This window comes from Aquarana catesbeiana, linkage group LG02 (assembly GCF_042186555.1).
Source record: "Aquarana catesbeiana isolate 2022-GZ linkage group LG02, ASM4218655v1, whole genome shotgun sequence".
Taxonomy (NCBI): Eukaryota; Metazoa; Chordata; class Amphibia; order Anura; family Ranidae; genus Aquarana; species Aquarana catesbeiana.
Window position 1 is genome coordinate 56,091,836 of NC_133325.1, and position 20,132 is coordinate 56,111,967.

The 20,132-nt window shown below is 42.8% G+C and overlaps 1 protein-coding gene across 1 annotated transcript in view; it reads right to left on the reverse strand.

Moving 5' to 3' along the window:
• Window positions 1–1,140: 1,140 nt before the first annotated feature.
• LOC141126890 (phosphatidylinositol-binding clathrin assembly protein-like) overlaps window positions 1,141–20,132 on the reverse strand; it is a gene marked incomplete at its 5' end in the record, with an annotated part of 37,949 nt that continues 18,957 nt past the window's right edge. The window contains 1 exon segment of the mRNA XM_073612943.1: window positions 1,141–4,533. Coding sequence (XP_073469044.1) covers window positions 4,519–4,533 — 15 coding nt within the window.

Genomic DNA, 20,132 nt, shown 5'->3' on the forward strand with positions numbered 1-20,132 from the left:
TCTGCGGGCTTTATACGGTCTATAAAGTTAATGTAATGGAGGCTTTTAACATATTTCATTGTTGTACAAGCATTACCCGAGAGGAGCTCATTCGGCTAAAAAACCCCTAACAGACATATTGGCTGGGGAGAGTTTGGCAAGTGGTGAAACTGATAGCCAGATGAGCTCTTGTCATCCATAACTCTGCATGCAAAGAACTGCTGCATGGACCAATAAGGAAGCTCAGGAGCCAGGAAAATGGGCCAGAGCCAAGCTTCACTTTTATAGGAAAAAGTTCTGCCTATAACTTCAGCCGCCTGTATCTCTGGATCTGCTGACCGTTAAAGAAACAATTCCACCCCCACCCCCCACCCCCAGATAGTAAACCAAATTATATATTCTATTAACAAGATTACTTGAACTGATAAAGAGTAACAGAGGGGCTGAATTACTTCTGAAGAAAGGCTACTCCTGGCTTTCACCAGTGCTGGTCACCTGACCAAAGGCCAACCGTCATGTTATCTCTGCTGAGGGGAAGTTTCAGATTGTCCGATTACCTTCCTTACAACATGAATGATGACTTTACAGCCAAATAACATAAACCTGCATGATAGTTTCCTAGCTTAGACTTTTCACAGGAATATAACAGCTTGCATCAGGTGACCACTCTAGTTTTGCTAATGGGTTATTCCATTATTGACCTTTTTGCAAAAATGGTTGTTGCCTGATGGTCAATGCTGTCTCTTCAATACCTTTTTGGATCCACCAATATGGAACAAGCATGTGGATCAGGACAGTCGAGAGAAAAGCCAGAACTTTTGATCTTCAAACTTATTCTGGGTCAGTGACCCAATGTATTATAAGTATTTAGATAAGCATAGACAGACAAGGCGCTAGAACTTTAAAAAAGGGGAGGTCAGCAATAAAAGGTCTTCATACTTCCCCTGTAGAGGCTTCCTTTACATTAATATTTGGGTAAAAGGTCCATTTGACCTCCTTCAAGTGGATTTTGCATTCCTATAGACTTGTTTTTGAACGCAAAAACCACTTGACGCAAACACAGGCTCTTACGTTACTGCTATTTCTCCAAAATACCTGTAAGGCTCAAAAAGACAAGGCAAGAGGTCCAACACACAAAATAAAACAATGAACACACAGAAACCTGTTGAAGCTGATTTTATTTGAAAATCCACCAATTCCTGACCACATACAATTTATATTTTAAACAAAAATAGAATCTGCAAAGATAATGCAGCAGGTACACGATTCATGTACAGAATTGCTTTCATGCTTAGAATTTCCTTTTCCAATGCTCCTTCCACAAGACTTATTTTTTTTTAAATTTTATTTACATGAGAAGTGCTGATCAACAGCACCTGGGTTTTCCCGAGTTCCTTGTGGACACATGGGCCAGACAGAGCTTAGTGTAGGGTGTGACGGTACTGCGTGTATGGAGGCTGTAAGGCACCGCCTGACAGAGGGCTCTGACTTCGCTTTTGTAGGATCCGTGTCACCAGCCAACATCAGCAATGGGTTACAGCGAGATTATGAAGAGGAAGCTAGGGTCCTCACTCTCCGTATTACAAACGTCTAATATACAATACATGCTATGGCACTTAAAGTGATGATTGCTAAAAGCTCTCCCCATCAACATTTACAGACTTGTCCACCCTAAAGTAAAATAAATTCTGCATGGACACTGGCTTCTCAAACCACTTGAAGGCTCTGGCAGGGAGGTTGTCACCAGAATTCCTTGTGATGTCCTGCAAGCTTCAGTCATTTAGTCAGGGAGACTAAAAAGTTACCCATAAAGAATAAAAGTTATGAACAATGGTGTCTGTATTTGTATGTTGTACAAACTAAAGTCTGTAACTTAACAAAAAAAGTAGGGACATGACTCTTATGAGAGTCTGTTGCTCAATGTAAAACTTTAAAAGCCAATAAAACTGCAAAAAACATTTTGCAAACATTCATTTAAAACTTTGTGTTGTGTCCTTGTTTCCTTAGGTTGTACAAAAAGCCTTCTCACGTCAAGCATGCTATGGCACTGTTGGACAGATTGGCCTTGTTTACTTTGGCTTCAGCTTCTATAAGACTAGTAGGTACACAGCAAGCTTTTCCAAAGCTTTTGGATAGTTCGAAGCCTTTAAAGCTAAATTCAGCGTAGAGATCTTGATGGCAGAGCAGAATGTCACTTTAAAGTACTGCTGTGGCTTACTGAAGCCTGCTATCAGCTTGTTTAAACAGGCTGCTAAAAGGTTTTCAACAAGGTTCTAATGAGAGTCAGCACTCACATTAAGGTTAAACATCCCCATAATGGAACCAAAGTTTTCTTTAAAGGCTTCAACAAAATTGATCCAAGTGTGCCAAATGCTTTACAAAAGCTTGATGTCCACAATGATTTGATAAAGAAAAAAAAAAAAAAAAAAACCCTACAGTCCATGTGAACAAGCCAAGGATATTTCTATTCTTGACAGTTCCCGAGGAACTAAAATGTCTCACGTCTCTGGAGGAGCCCGGCAGTGAGATTATTAGTCTTGGGTTTGGTGGTCTGCAGTCTTTCACAGGGGGCTCCACACTACTCTGCTGAATGCTACACTGAAGGAGTAAGATTATTTTGGAAGCAGGAGCAGCGAAGCCCCAAGGCAGGCACAAACCCAGAAACGTTGACAGATCTCATTAGTGACGCTCGCGGGAGATCTAAAAATCCAGCAGGAGCCTTCACCTTCAGCTGAAATATTTTTCTGGGTAAACTGAACTTCAAAAGACGTCCAGCAGTGCCACACATGGCAGATGCAGAGGTTTCATTTGTGCAATTTTCCTACAATCACACGACCGTTCATTTGTGGACTACAGATATCCAAATGCGGGCACGTGCTCACAAGGGATGCAATGGGTAGGTGGAGCTGGGAACTCTGGTGAAGATCTCATTGCCTAAAAACCCTGGAGAGAAATTAAAAGGAAACCTGCACGCAGCTGCCATTGTCTTTTTTTGACAATGCTAGGTGCTTGGCTGCCATTCTGATCTAATGTCTTTAGTTGTTTTTGAGTCACTGACCTGGAACAAGCATGCAGATCAGGAATTTCCACCTTCATTGGCAGCAGGATTTTTCCAGGTAGGTCACTCAGAATGTGCTGAAATCAAAAGATTCAGCTTTTCAGAGAAGCCACTAGCATTTTTTAAGGAGTTCAGCAATGGAAGCCTCAAATGTTTCCCTCAGCACAGGTCTCTTTTAAGCCAGTGGGATATTGATCTTGCCAGCTTCAACCTGAAACATTGGTTTCAGGAGTACTGACCATCTAAAGAGAACCAGTCTTTTGAAGTACACAGCACCCACTGAAGACCAATCCATGCTGCTTTAGAAGCCATGGCTTTGTGTATGCCTCGTCCTGCTTCCAGACGTCACCAACGGTGGAGCCAACGCATTCAATACACAGCCAGCATGGGCTCAACTCTCCTAAAGGCATTGTGTACCCCCCTAAGGGTTAGTGACAACTTGACTGGTTGTCTTTTAAACTCCTCACCCCTTGTTTAAAAGGAAATCACACAGTGAAAGCAATTCCTCACATTCATTTGTTGTTTTCTTGCTTCTTTTTTTTTGTATTTTCTTAAAAAAAAAAAAAAAAAAGGCATTAACATGTCAATGTAAAATAATATTCTGCCAAGCACAAAGCAATAAGATTCATTCCCGAAGACACGATTTAAAATGTAGTGATCGTCCTAATCAGACACCCCCCCCCTTGCAGATTCCTAGGCACATATCTATCGGAAAAAAAGCAGCGTACAATTCATCTCTTAAATATCCATCTTAAAAACTCTCCGTAAGATGTGGGACTATGGAAATAAACCCGAACCCTCCCTGTTAGCAGTATACAGACTTAAAATATTTAGTGCTTGGTATGGAATCATTTTCAGAATTAAAAAAAAAAAAATAATGAAAAAGGAAAAAAAAAAAAAAAAAAAAACTGTATACATCCATACATATTTCATAAAGGTGTTTGATACATTAATTGTTAAACTGATAATCATAAATAAATACAAATAATACATAAGGAATGTCTACTGCAAACTGAATATATATATATATATTTATATATTTCAAAGTGTGGAGGTGGGAGATGGGGAAGAAAGTGTTACCCTCAATTACGGCCTACGTGAGTAAAGTCTGGAGGAGAGGACGTGATGGCGTGGTTGATGAGAAGTGTTTGTGGTTTTTTTTTGTTTTCCCTTGTACTGCCCAGGGGAATTAAAATGTGCGTACCCCTTCACTTCACACAGCAGAGCCAAATACAGGACTCTCTCTGCAATCTACTGTCCGCAGCACGCTACTGGATGAGGGGGGAGGGGACTGCTTTATCTTCATCCCCACCCCCACCCCTGGCTTCTTAGGGAGAGCTTCCGTATTGCTGGCGGCCCCAACAGCTCGTCCTGGTACCGTTTTGTGTGGAAGTGTAGAGCTTATCAGCAGCTTTGAATTTGACTGGAAGTAGGGATTCGTTTACGTAGCCTCTTCTAAAAGGGAGCTCCCATCCAGCCGATTACATGAACTGCATCTGGAACACAAACAGAGAAGGTCAATGCACTGGACAACAGAAGACATACCTGAACAGATTAAAGGGTTCATGTCATTTCCAAAATTATTTGAATCAGAACTCCAACCAAAATAGAACAAAACGCCCATTATATAAGATCAAATAAAATGACTTTTGTTGCAATAGTCACCCTCAATGAAGAGGGTGGTGTAAAGATCTTTGTTCAGGCATTTCCTGGAATGGGGTAAAAATGGTCTCCCAATTGTGCTCCTGTGTTATCAGCCAATCACTGTGTACCTTGATGGAGGCTACAAGCAGTTGTACAGACACATGGCACAGTCTACTGTTGTCACCATCAGGAAGCCAATGCAGAATAATATGTGCAGCTGATGCTAGGCTGAGGGCATGTGGACGGGAAGTGACTAAAGGAAGCTGGAGATCAGTAGCACAGATGCAAAAAGGTGAAAAAAAACCCAGTAAAAAAAAAAAACAAAAAAAAAAACAAAAACAAAAAAAACCCCTAACTGAATAAAAGACACACACAAGCCACTCACATTCATTTCCTGGGGAACCCTTTACTATCCTGACCTACCTGCCAATATACACTATATTGTCAAAAGTACTGGGATGCCTGTCTTTACATGCACATGAAGTTTAAAGTGTAAGTAAACTTCCATCACTAACCTTTACCTATAGGTAAGCCTATAATAAGGCTTACCTATAGGTAGTGTAAATATCTCCTAAACGGAATTGGCATCTGTGCCACCAGCACCGTTCCTTCGGAGCCCTGTGCCATGAACGGTGGCTCCTACGCACATGCGCAGGGGTGATGTCATTGCGGCTCCGGCCAGTCACAGGGCAGGAGTCCGCGAACCCGGAAGCAAGATGGGTGAAGATGGGAGGATCTGCAGCTCTGACTTTTTTTTTTCTCTCAAACAAAAAAGTTTTTATTAAGCACAAGAAATGAGACAAAATAAAATGAGGCAAAATAAATCCGTAAGGACTGCAGACATTAACTTACAAGGAATCAGTACATTGTACACCACATTAGAAACAGTGACATATCTCTCCCCCACACAATCAAGTAAAGCCTTACTAAACGTACAGTACCACTGGGTAATCACCATTTTGTGGTCTTTAAATTGCTTTGCAGGTATTCTGTCAGTTGTTAGAATATGCAGTCCACAACCAGGTCTACTGGGGCTAAAACCGGCACATCTAGCCAGGAGGACAATAGTTTCTCAAACTTGTAGCATTTGCCCCTATGTTGATATATAAAAGTTTCTCTAGGCAGATGATTTTACCCATTTGAGTAATCCACTCCTGCACTGCAGGAGGTTCTGTGGACTACCAGTGCCTCAGAATCATTTTACTGGCCTGAAAGAGGGCCCTGACAATAGCCTGTTTAGGAATTTCCTCTATTGGGAGAACATCTAGAATACCCTGTAAGCAATGTTTTGGGTCTTTCGGAATCTGGACCTGAAAGACCCTGTTAATAGTATCTATAACCTTCTTCCAATACAAGTGGAGCTTTGGGCATCACCATAGAAGGTGTATCAAATCCCCATGATCCCTACAGCATCTGGTACAGGTTGGATCCGATCTCACACCCATGCGGGCCAATCTAGCTGGGGTATAATGTACTCTTAAGATTATATATAGCTGTATCAGACGCTGAGCCACATTCAAGGAGCACTGGGGATCGGCCTACAGGGCTTCCTCCCACTGCTCCTCCTCAAAGGCCCCAACATCCATCTCCCACTGAGACACCACCCTGAGAGGGGTGTCCTGGAGAAAGAGATTGAGTAACATGGCATAGCAACAAGATATAAACCCTTTGTACGAGGTGACCTCAAACAGGTGTTTAAAAATAGGAGTAGGCTGCATAAACCACAGATCCACTCCTCCTTGGGCCCTGATTGCATGCTGAAGTTGTAAATAGAAATGCATGGATAAGGGAAGTCTGAAATCCACTCAAAGCTCTGAAAAGGTAATTTTCCGTCACAGAAAACGTGGGACATATGTGAGATACCATAGGGTTTCCATTTTTCGCCATATGGTAGTTTTGCTATTTCCTGATGATACTACTTATCCCAGATGGGGCTAAAAACCCCATAACCCCCTGTATCGTCCTAGCATTGTTCCAAATTTTCTGCATAAGGGCGTATGTAGGGGTAAAGTTTGTTAGACTTGCTAAAACGCAATGCTTCCAACCCATCCGCCACCCCCATTTCAGTCGTAAAGCTAAGAAGCCGAAGGGAGGAGTCTAGTAGGTTCATCGGTTGGTCCTGCAGTGGGCGAAGAACCCTTGCTATGTGCTGCAACTGGGAGGCTAAATAATAAAGCCAAGGGTTGGGTAACGCCAACCCTCCGGTATCTTTCAGACACTGCAGTTGCTCCAGCCTTACTCTAGCAGGTTTAGAATGCCATATTAGCGATCTGAAAATTGAGTTGATGATTCAAAATGTTTTCAACAGGACAACCATAGGGGAATTATGTAGGACATAAAGTAACTGTGGCATCAAAATCATTTTGATAAGATTTATCCTGCCTACAGGAGATAGTTTCATCCTGGGCTACACTTTTACCCTATCGCGACAGCGATTGAGGTGATAAATTAAGTCGGACATAGTCTAATGGATAGGGGGTAACCTGTAGTAACTGACATCTTGGAGCTGAAAGAGCTTTGTTTTAAGGAAAGTTTAACATACTAGCACATAATAACATTACCTTGCAGGGTTTACAACCACTTTATTGGGATCCCAGTCTTAGTCCGTAGGGTTCAAAAGGGAGTTGGCCCACCCTTTGCAGCTATAACAGCTTCAACTCTTCTGGGTAGGCTGCCCACAGGGTTAAGGAGTGTGTCTATGGGAATGTCTGACCATTCTTCCAGCATTTGTGAGGTCAGGCACTGATGTGGACGAGAAGGCCTGGCTTGCAGTCTCCGCTCAAATCCATCCCAAAGGTGTTCTATCAGGTTGAAGTCAGGGCTCTGTGCAGGCCAGTCAAGTTCCTCCACCCCAAACTTGCTCATCCATGTTTTTATGGACCTTGCTTTGTACACTGGTCAAAGTCATTTGGTGGAGGGGGGATTATGGTGTGAGGTTGTTTTTCAGGGGTTGGGCTTGGCCCCTTAGTTCCAGTGAAGGGAACTCTTAAGGCGTCAGCATACCAAGACATTTTGGACAATTTCATGCTCCCAACTTTGTAGGAACAGTTTGGGGATGGCCCCTTGCTGTTCCAACATGACAGGAACCTGACTGACCTACACAGAGTCCTGACCTCAACCTGACAGAACACCTTTGGGATGAATTAGAGCGGCCTGCAAGCCAGGCCTTCTTCTCCAACATCCAACAAGTGCCTGACCTCACAAATGCACTTCTGGAAGAATGGTCAAACATTCCCATAGACACACTCCTAAACCTTGTGGACGGCCTTCCCAGAAGAGTTGAAGCTGTTATAGCTGCAAAGGGTGGGCCAACTCAATATTGAACCCTACGGACTAAGACTGGGATTCCATTAAAGTTCATGTGTGTGTGTATAAATTCAGGTGTCCCCATACTTTTGACAATATATTGTATATCGGCCAAAGTGTCTCAGTCCATGGGGCTTACTGTACTGATGTTCAAAAAAAATTAAGCAACTTTGCCTGCGCCATTCCCCCCTCTTTGCAACGATATTTGGTGATATGGCAGATGCCATATATCATTAACAGAGCTCAAGATGCAGTGAGAGACACAAATTGTCTGGTTTTCCAAGTGTAGCACTCAAAAGATAAAAAGGTGTAATGTTCCACAAAGCTTTCAGATGGTGACCTGTCAGACGTTATGTTATACGATATCAGAATGCAAACACACAATTAAATTCCACCCAACAGAGACTGCACCCACAATCCTTTCTGTGGTTTGCAACAATCAGTGCAAATAATGCTGCAGCTCATGCTTATAGTCACAAACAAAAACAAGGCCATCATGACCTTAAAGATGATTTTCACCCTCCACTCCCAGTTTTTTTTTTTCCTAAACCCCTACCTACCTGGTAGTGATTTCTTTTAAGTTTAAACACTCACCTACCCAGCGGATCCAGCACTGTCCAGCTGAGAGCCTCTTCTCTTCTGGTAGAGCTTGGTCCCGGCACTATCATGTTTCCCTATGACATCATCGATGGGCTGCAGACTGTTTCGGGTTCAGCGAGCACGCCTCATAATGAGACCCACTCCCTCCTCCTTTCCTTAATGAAAGGTTACGCTTCCTGGGATATGTGACGTGCATATCCCAGGAGGCAAAGGGAGGAGAGTGCATGGCGTTGGCCAAGGCAAAATGACGTACAAGTAGGATAAAAAATAAAAAGTACTATTCCTAAAGAGAACGGGAGGAGTGGAGAGAAGGGATCGTGATCTGGAGGGTGAAGATCCACTTTAAAGGGGTTGTAAACCTACGTGTTTTTCCACCTTAACGCATCTTTGCAGTAAGGTGGAAAAACTTCAGACACTGACCGCCCCCCCCCGCCCCCCTGTTTTACTCACCTGAGCCCATTCGTTCCCACGGCAGAGACACGCTCACCTTCTCTGCCTGGGGTTCTCGGCTCTTGATTGGATATATTCATAGCAGTGCAGCCATTGGCTCCCGCTGCTGTCAATCAAATCCAATGACGTGGGTGCTGGGGTCAAGTCCAGCATTCTGTGTTTAGGGACGCAAAAGCTGGACTCGGGAGTGTGCCCGCACATTTACCCCCCCCCCCCCCCCCCCTCCTCCTAGAGTGCTTCTCCTAGGGGGTTTATTGATGCGTGGAGGAGCTGATAGCACCGCTGGGGGCCCCTAGAAGAGGAGGATCGGGGCCACTCTGTGCAAAACAAACTGCACAGTGGAAGTATGACGTTTGTTATTTTTTAAATAGAGTTTACAGCCCCTTTAAGTTTATTGGTTAAGGGACTTCTATATGTATTGTTCAGGCAAGAACACTACTAAGCTAGCTATCAGGAAGAAGATAAATGCAAGTTGAAATCAAAAGATCGATTTTGTTTTTTTAATCGGGTGACTGTAGTCATTTTAATGGACTTATAGTTAAGTGCTGCCCAATTTCTTACTTTGCAGTAGCCCAGAGATCACTGGGGTTTTTGCCCCCTTCAGAGATGGTTATCCTAACTGCAGATTTTTCTTACAGTGTATTGTAAATTCCAACACTGTCCATCCCCCCCCCCCCCTTTTTTTTTTTTTTTTTTTTTTACTTTCAATAGATTTTTATTGAAGTTTCAACAAAATCCCCTTTTTTTTGCTACCTTTTGGTCTGTTAAATATACCATTGAAAATATTTTTAATTGTATTTAAATAGTGCAAAAAATACCAGTTGGTCATGACTAAAATTCAGAGCTGTCCTGCGTCTCCTGCTCATTTCCTGTGTTGTTATCTCAAGGAGTGCAATTACCCCTTCCAGCTCTCAGAACTAAAAAAACTATTTGCCGTTATATATTGTAGTGATGAAAGAGTGGAAGGGGTTGAGTATTTTAGCAAAAGGCCACTGGGCAGGGCTGACACCACTCAATCCACAAAAATGCTGCGTTCGCCTCAACAGGATGGATTGGGGAACTGAATATACTTTCTGTACTTGCACGGTCTTTAAAGAAATAAAACATGGGGGGGGGGGGTACATGTATTACTGAGGCATACTGCATTTTTTTTTTTATAACTACCCTGGCATACATTTTAAAGCAGGTCATTCACATCATTCACTTTATCCTATATTCTTCGTAAACTCAAAGCCTTATGCATGCCTGTTTGAAAAACTTCAATATAAATAGTAAGGGGCAGATTTGCACAGGCGGTCCCTGAGTTACAAACATCCGACCTACAAACAACTCCTACTTACAAAGGGAGACAACAGGAAGTGAGAGGAAATCTCCCCCTAGGAAGGGAGATTCATTACTCTAATGCCCCGTACACACGGTCGGATTTTCCGACGGAAAATGTGTGATAGGACCTTGTTGTCGGAAATTCCGACCGTGTGTGGGCTCCATCACACATTTTCCATCGGAATTTCCGACACAGAGTTTGAGAGCAGGCTATAAAATTTTCCGACAACAAAATCCGTTGTCGGAAATTCCGATCGTATGTACACAAATCCAACGCACAAAGTGCCACGCATGCTCAGAATAAATTAAGAGACGAAAGCTATTGGCTACTGCCCCGTTTATAGTCCCGACGTACGTGTTTTACATCACCGCGTTCAGAACGATCGGATTTTCCGACAACTTTGTGTGACCGTGTGTATGCAAGACAAGTTTGAGCCAACATCCGTCGGAAAAAATTCATGGATTTTGTTGTCGGAATGTCCGATCAATGTCCGATCGTGTGTACGGGGCATAAGAGTTATCATTGGAAAAAGGTGTCTCCACTGATGCTTTATCACCAATCCTTGTTTCCACAACAACCCAAAATCTTCAAAATCCAATCGTCATTAGGACAGAAAGTGACCTGAAATCGTTTGAACAGGAGCACAGACAGCAAAGAAAACATTACAGGGGTGTTAACCCTTCCCTATGCTACCCAAAAAGCTAAAAATAGGGTTTTTGGCTGGAGCTACACTTAAACAATGTACCTGTTCCGACTCAGTGCTTTCACACTGCCAGCGCCAGGGCGTCGGCGGTAAAGCGGGGCTATTTTTAGTGCTGCTTTACCGTCGGTTTAGCAGCGCTATTCAGCAGAAAAAGGGTTAAATCCGCCCACAAAAAGCTGATGCAGAGGCGCTGCTCACTGATTTAAATGGGCAGGGGCGCTTTAGGAGCGGTGTATTCACGGCTCCTAAAGCGCTGCAAAGAAGCTGCTTGCAGGACTTCTTGTGATGCCAGTGCAGCGCCTCGCCTCAGTGTGAAAGCACTCGGGCTTGCACATTGGGATTGCAGCTGAGGCTTTTTTCAGGTGCTATTTTTAGCGCTAAAGCACCTGAAAGATGCCTCCAGCGTGAAAGGGGTCCTTCAGATTCAACTTAAGAACAAACCTACAGACCCCATCTTGTTTGTAACCCGGGGACCGCCTGTGTACAGTGCCTTGAAAAAGTATTCACACCCCTTGAAATTTTCCACATTTTGTCATGTTACAACCAAAAACGTAAATGTATTTTATTGCGACTTTATGTGATAGACCAACACACAAAGGCACATAATTGTAAAGTGGAAGAAAAATCATAAATGGTTTTCAAAATTCTTTACAAATAAATGTAAAAAGTACAGCATGCATCTGTATTCAGTCCCCTTTACTCTGATACCCCTAACTAAAATCTAGTGGAACCAATTGCCTTCAGAAGCCACCTAATTAGTAAATAGAGTCCACCTGTGTGTAATTGAATCTCAGTATAAATACAGCTAGTCTGAAGTCCTCAGAGGTTTGTTAGAGATCTATAGTGAACAAACAGCATCATGAAGGCCAAGGATCACACCAGAAAGGTCAGGGATAAAGTTGTGGAGAAGTTTAAAGCAGGATTAGGTTATAAAAAAAAAATATCCCAAGCTTTGAACATCTCACAGAGCACTGTTCAATCCATCACACAAAAATAGAAAGAGTATGGAACTGCTGAAAACCTACCAAAACATGGCCGTCCACCTAAACTGACAGGCCGGGCAAGGAGAGAATGAATCAGAGAAGCAGCCAAGAGGCCCATGATAACTCTGGAGGAGCTGCAGAGATCCACAGCTCAGGTGGGAGAATCTGTCCACAGGACAACTATTAGTCGTGCACTCCACAAATCTGGCCTTTTTATGGAAGAGTGGCAAGAAGAAAGCCATAAGAAGTGCTGTTTGCCAGAAGCCATGTGGGAGACTTGGCAAACATGTGGAAGAAGGTGCTCTGGTCAGATGAGGCCAAAACTGAACCTTTTGGCCTAAAAGCAAAATGTAAAACACTGCACATCACCCTGAACACACCATCCCCACCGTGAAACATGGTGGTGGCACCATCATGTTGTGGGGATGCTTTTCTTCAGCAGGGACAGAGAAGCTGGTCAGAGTTGATGGGAAGATGGATGGAGCCAAATACAGGGCAATCTTAGAAGAAAAGTCGGCAAAAGAGTTGACTGGGGAGAAGGTTCTCCTTCCAGCAGGACAACGGCCCTAAACATACAGTCAGATCAACAATGGAATGGTTTAGATCAAAGCATATTCATGTGTTAGAATGGCCCAAAGTCCAGACCTAAATCCAATTGAGAAGCTGTGGCAAGACTTGAAAATTGCTTTTCAGACGCTCTCCATCCAATCTGACAGAGCTTGAGCTATTTTGCAAAGAATTGGCAACAATGTTGCTCTCTAGACGTGCAAAGCTGATAGAGACATCCCCAAAAAGACTTGCAGCTGTAATTGCAGAGAAAGGAGGTTCTACAAAGTATCGACTCAGGGGAGATGAATACAAATGTACCCCACACTTTTCAGATATTTGCAAAAAATGTGATAAACCATTTATTATTTTCCTTCCACTTCACAATTATGTGTCACTTTGTTTTGGTCTATTGCATAAAATCCCAATAAAATACATTTACGTTTTTGGTTGTAACATGACAAAATGTGGAAAATTTCAAGGGGTATGAATACTTTTTCAAGGCACTGTAAGAGCTCTTCACTGACTTAGGTGAGAGGCTGCATCGGGTCAGAGCCATTTAATGGCTCCTTAAAATCAGCCCTCGCTTGGGTGTTGCTTGGTCAAAAACTCCTACTCACTCACCTCTCAAACAGGATTGCAGTGCATTTAAGGACTCATAAAAAGCAGTGCTGGGTCAGCGCCTTTCATAGACTCATGGGAGAGGCTGTCCAGGGTCAGAGCCTTTTAGTGACATGAATACAGCAGCAATTGGTTTGGAGGCGTTTAAAGGCTACGTTCACCTTTTATAAAATAAATAAATGCACATCTTTTTGCAGGTAAAAAAAAAAAAAAAAAAAAAAAAAGTATTTTTCTTTTACTCTGCAGTCTGTAAGGCTCTGCACCCATAAATCAGCAGATTGCTGGTGCAATACCAGGATCCTGCAGATTCTCAGTAAACTCTGTACCTCTGATAGAGGCAGGCGCTCACCAGGGCCCACACAGTTAATTGAGAACTACAAGCCGTCGGTTCTTGTAGTTTATTCACTCACAAAACAATGTATGAATGACGGGGCCCTGTGGGCAGAGCCCTGCGCGGCCGCACTGTTTTTAAATTTTGACAGCGGGTGCAGGGAGAAGATCCCCTTCCCGCTGTAACATGGAGGAGGGTAGCAGGAGAGAGGAGGCAGGAGCTGGAGCACGTTACATGTTCCACACTAAATATAGGTGGAACATGCAACATGTTTCAAAAGTTAACTCATCCTTTAATGACTTATAAAAATCAATGCTCACTTAAGAGTCTGGTTTATTTAAAAGTGCCTACTCATTCAACTCACAAACAGAAGCATGTTGACTCACAGCGCATTACTGCGTCATAGGCTTTTAAAGTGGTTGTAAACCCTCACATATACCCAGTGAAGTGACTGGCCTCAGGTGATACACAGATGAAACAAATCCTCCTACATAAGTTGTACCCGTCTATCTGCAGTCCTTTCTTCTCTACATCCGTAGAAAGTGCTGAATTTTAAAGCTTGCCTGAGAGTTCAGAAAAAGGGGTTGGAGAGCTGAAATTACACTCTGCAGAGCTCAGTGAGCTGATTAGAAGGAAGAGGGACCCCGCCCCCCCCCCCCCCCCCCCTTTACACAGCACACAGAACAGAGCAGAGGCTGTCAATCAGCGAGAGATCCCTCCCTTGTCACCATTTTTATCTTGGTGTCAGGAAAACTCAGAAGCGGTTCATGCTGAGAGCACAGGAATGAAGTAGCAGCCAAAAGTGACACTCTAAGAGCTCTTAATTGAGACAAGTACACCGTATAGAAGAATATGCTGTGTTCATATTTCATGACTGAGGTTTACAATCACTTTAATGACTCATGAGAAGCTGTACTCAGAGGCATTTAATGACTCATACGGGAGGCGGCGCTGGGTCAAAACACGAGAGGCGGCGCTGGGTCAAAACACGAGAGGCGGCGCTGGGTCAAAACACGAGAGGCGGCGCTGGGTCAAAACACGAGAGGCGGCGGTGGGTCAAAACTCGAGAGGCGGCGCTGGGTCAAAACTCGAGAGGCGGCGCTGGGTCAAAACTCGAGAGGCGGCGGTGGGTCAAAACTCGAGAGGCGGCGGTGGGTCAAAACTCGAGAGGCGGCGGTGGGACAAAAAACTCGAGAGGAGGCGGTGGGTCAGAACTCGAGAGGCGGCGGTGGGTCAGAACTCGAGAGGCGGCGGTGGGTCAAAACTCGAGAGGCGGCGGTGAGTCAGGACACGAGAGGCGGTGGTGGGCAGTGATTGTTCAGGTCAGTTCAGGCAGTGGTGGGTCACAACTTTTTCATGACTTATACGAGGCGCAGTGGTGGGTCACAACTTTTTCATGACTTATACGAGGCGCAGTGGTGGGTCAGAACATGAGGCAGTGTTGGGTCAAAACTTTTTCATGACTTACACGAGGCGCAGTGGTGGGTCAGAACTTTTTCATGCCTTGCATGAGAGGGAGTGGTGGGTCAAGTGATTTTTCATGACTCACATGAAAGGCAGTGGTAGGTCAGAGGCCATTAACATCCAAGCATAGAGCCTACTAATAACTCATATACAGAGGCTGGCAGTTGGCTTCCATACAAGTAATTATTTTTTTATTACATGTTTGGATGTAATTCGAACTAAAATCAAACAAAATGATTAACTTTAATGAACCAATGAAAGCATATTTATTCAGGCAAAGCAAAAAAAAAAAAACCCAGCAAACCAACCTCCTACAACAAATGCATTAGAGAATCCACTGTGTAAAAAAGGAAAACCAAACAGAGCAGAGCGTCTGACTCTACCAACCCACATTTCAACAGTCTGATTTCAAGATTTCAAGGTTGGGTTTTGACCAAAGCTTAAAGTATGGATGCTCAGAATGAACGTTCCTGATTTTTATTAAAACACAAAATGTACCATGTTCTCTTGGACTCATGGAGCTGTAGCTGACTATACCTAAATGGTCCTACAAGAAATCCTGTAATGAGAGCTGTGGATAGGGGTCCTTCCCAGGCGCTCTGTGAGGACTCTGACTGGATGGACTGGATGCTGCAGACAACTAGGTGAAAGGAGAGGCAGAGAGAGAGAAACAAGTCTGAGAATGACAGAATATGGAAGTGGAAAATGTCATGACACCAGAGAAATGGAGACTCACACAGACTGAGGACGACAGACAGCAAAGCAGAAGAAAAGCACATAAACTGATCATCTTCCAGGTACATCCAGCTATATCAGTTGAATTGGATTTATTAAATTTTTCTCATGAAAATGGTTAACTTTAAATAAACACATTACAATATTTAACTGAGAATTTGATCAGCAAAACATTTAATCCTACATACATAAATTCACTATATGGCCAAAAGTTTGTGGACACCTGACCATCACAACTATATGAGCTTGTAGGAGATCCCACTCCATAACCATCAATATGGAGTTGGTTCCCCTTTTGCAGCTAGAACGGATGACGGTTCACTTTGCAAAGAATACCCAATATCACGTGCAAGGAAAAAAAAACAAAAACAAATAAAACAACCCAGCATTACTACTTGCACATAATTGAATGATGGAAGTCAGCAGAGCCTCTGCTCATTTGCTAAGCTCCCTTGCCACTGCACTTGTAGAGGGCAATGTGCACAGTCTATTTGCCTTTAGTAAGTCAACCCCAATGTGTTTTTGGATGACATGTGAATATAGGTTTTGTAAAGCATCAAATTCGCATCAGTGTGAACTGGCACTTAGTCCTTTAACCTCTTGCCAACCAGCCGCCGCAGTTATACTTCGGCAGGTTGGGCCGGCTGCGCGAATCGCCGTAGTTGTACATCAGGTTGTACACGAGGATCTGTGGGCGCGCACCCATTGGCCAGCGGGGGGAGCAAATCAGCGGGTCCGGTGGACTCTATGCCCGCCCTCGATCGTTCCCCGCAGAGACAGAACGGGGATCTGCCATAGTAAACAAGGCAGATCTCCGTTCTGTCCGGGGATGATAGAGATCCTGTCTTTCCGCTATGCAGGACGATGGATCTGTGCGTTGTCCCAGGCAGCCCATTCCCCCACACACAGTTAGGGAACACATTTAACCCTTTGATCGCCGATGTTAACCCCTTCCCTGTCAAGTTCATTAGTACAAAGCCAGTGCATACTTTTAACACTGATCACTGTAATATTGTCACTGGTTCCAAAAAAAAAAAAAGTGTCAAAAATGATCTGTCCGCCGCAATATCGCAGTCCTGCTTAGGCCTCATGCACACTGGACGTTAAAATAAAAAAATTTAGTAGCTTTGCAGTGAGTTTTTCAACTCTTTTCAATGTTTTTGCAATAGCGTTTTTTTTTTTTTTTTGTGTGTTTTTCTTTTTCCAATGCATCAAAAACGTTAAAAACCGCTGGAAAGTGACGTTTTTGAGTGTTTATCAGCGTTAGAGCGTTTTTACAGCTGAAAAACGTCTCTCAGAATCCACTAGTTTTGGGTTTTTTTTACTGCTCAAAAACGGTACTGCCCAAAACTGTTGATAACAGCCTATGTGTGCATGGACACATAGGATAACATGATGGAGAGTTTAATGACTGTAGAAAAAAAAACGTCTACTGCCAAAAACAGCTGCTGTAAAAACGTCCAAAAACGTCCAGTGTGCATGAGGCCTAAAAATCACTGAGAACCGCCATTACTAGTAAAAAAGAATTTTAAAAAATGCCATAAATCTTCCCCCTATTTTGTAGACGCTATAATTTTTATAACTATTGGGGTATTTTTTTTAACCAAAAATATGTAGCAGAATACATATTGGCCTAAATTTAGAAATTAGATTTAATTTTTTTATTGGAGAAGTTTTATAGCAGAAAGTGAAAATTGTCGGACTTTTTTGTTTATAGTGAAAAAAATAAAAACCGCAGAGGTGATCAAATACCACCAAAAGAAAGCTCTATTTGTGGGAAGAAAGGACATACATTTTATTTGTGTACAGCGTTGCACGACTGCTCAATTGTCAGTTAAAGTGACCCAGTGCCGTTTGGCAAAAAATGGCCTGGTCATTAAGTGCGTAAAGCCTTCCGGAGCTGAAGTGGTTAAACGAGCACCTCCGTTCTGTCTCTGCAGGAGATCCTACATTGACCCGCTGTTGAGTCAGATAACATCAGAACAGAAACGGATATCACATGTGTGACATCTGATCATTATAATTTTTCCTCCAGCTTGTAATGGAGGAAAATGGGACCCACATAATTCCTTTGAGTGGCTGGATGTAATCAGAGGTGCATCTTCCTAAATCCGCCCTCTGGTGAGGTCAATAAAAGTGGACCTGGACACAAACTTCCTGCATTCCAACAAACCTGAATGAACCCGGATGTGGGATGACGCATCCAGGTATACACAGTGATATACTGCCGACTGTTTTTGATCTACGCAATCACAGGTCAAAAATGGATAGCTGGACTGCCCATGCAAAAGGGACCTTAACCACTTTAGCTAGGGAAGGTTTACCCCCCTTCCTGATCAGGCCATTTTTTTTGCAATACGGCACTGCGTTACTTTAAATGACAATTGCGATGCTGTACCCAAATAAAATGTATGTCCTTTTTTCCCCACAAATTGGTGGTATTTGATCACCTCTGCGGTTTTTATTTTTTGCACTATAAACAAAAAAAAGACCGACAATTAAAAAAAAACCCAAAAACAATAAAAAAACAATATTATAATAAAAAAATGATATATATATATATATATATATTTTTTTTTTCTGCTATAAACACATCCAATAAAAAAATAATGTAAAAAAAAAAAAAAAAAAAATCAAATTTTTTCATCAATTTAGGTCAATATGTATTCTGCTACATATTTTTTCCAAAAAAATCCCAATAAGTGTACATTGATTGGTTTGCACAAAAGTTATAGATTCTACAGACTAAGGAATATTTTTCTTTACTAGCAACGGCGGCGATCAGTGATCTTGGGACTGTGATATTGCAGCGAACAAATCTGACACCTGACACTTATTGGGGACCAGTGACACCGATAGTGATCAGTGCTAAAAATATGTACTGTCACTATACTAATGACACTGGCAGGGAAAGGGGTTAACATAAGGGGCGATCAAAGGGTTAAGCGTGTCCCTGGGAGTGATTAGTGTGTGAGGGATGCTTTAATTGTGGGAAGACAGAGATCAGTGTTCCTGCTTAGCAGAAACACAGGATTCTCTGTCTTCCCTACTAACAGAACAGTGATCTGCCTTGTTTATGTAGGTAGACCACCATTCTGACTGTCTCACAAATGATTGGTGGGTTCTGGCAGACGCAACCCAACCACAGCAGGATCAGGTTGCCAGCAGGACACGCCCCAGAACTGGAAGGGTCAGATCACGTACTAGATACGTGAAATATGGCACAGCGTGGCCACCTGGCCACCCTGCCACAGTATATGTGTGTGGGGCGGTTGCTAAGCAGTTAAAATGAAATCCCATTATTGCAGAAAACAAATACAGTAAAACCTTGGTTTGAGAGCGTTTTGTAAGACAAGCAACATTTTTTTACAAAACTGTGACTTGATATACAAGCAATGTCTTGATATAAGAGTAGCGTTATGTCACAACTAAATAAAGTATACAAGAGAAGAGAGGCGCATCTAAGTGTAGCAATATGGTTACATTTAATGAAGGTACAACATTTAGCAACTCACATGGTTGATGATTAAAACAGGCACATCTAAGTATGCAGGCATCTGGGGTAAAACTGTCCACAGACCATCCTCCGCACCGCCATCGACGTATTCATTTCCACGTTGCGCTCCACAAGCGCTTCAAGCCTCGTTTTTAGATCGCTCTACTGCAGGGTAGTCTTCCCGGTCACGATTGCAGACTGACAGCAGTGAGAGCCAGTCTATGTGGACAGATTTACCCGGATGCCTGGATACTTAGATGTGCCTCTTTTAATCATCAACCATGGGAGTTGCTAAATGTTGTATCTTCATTAAATGTAACCATATTGCTACACATAGAGGCTCCTCTCTTCTCTTTTATACTCTGGAGCTCCTGCTGGATTTTACTTCTAATCCCCTTGTGGAGGTTTCCATTTATGGATGGACAACCTATCACATTGCTATAATCTTTTTATATGGACTATAAACTGAAGGACTTATGAATAAATGGTTGTGGAACGAATCATCTGAGTTTCCATTATTTCTTATGGGGAGATTCGCTTTGATATACGAGTGCTTTGGATTACAAGCATGCTTCCGGAACAGATTATGCTCGCAATCCAAGGTTTTACTGTAACAATAAAAAATTTAATTGTGTGTGCCAGAAAAAAATTGGTATATTTAACAGACCAAACGGAAGCAAATAAGAGTTCTTCATATTTAGGTTTTACATACACTTCAAAATAAACTGCAAATAGAAAAATGCCTGACACCACACAAATTAAATAGGAAGTATGGATATGCTATACATCAGGGGTAGGCAACCTTAAAGAGGTGGAGATCTACCTGAGCAACACAGGAGAAGTCAAAGATCACCGGGCACAGTGTCACCTCCTCATACCTGATTTAAACCTC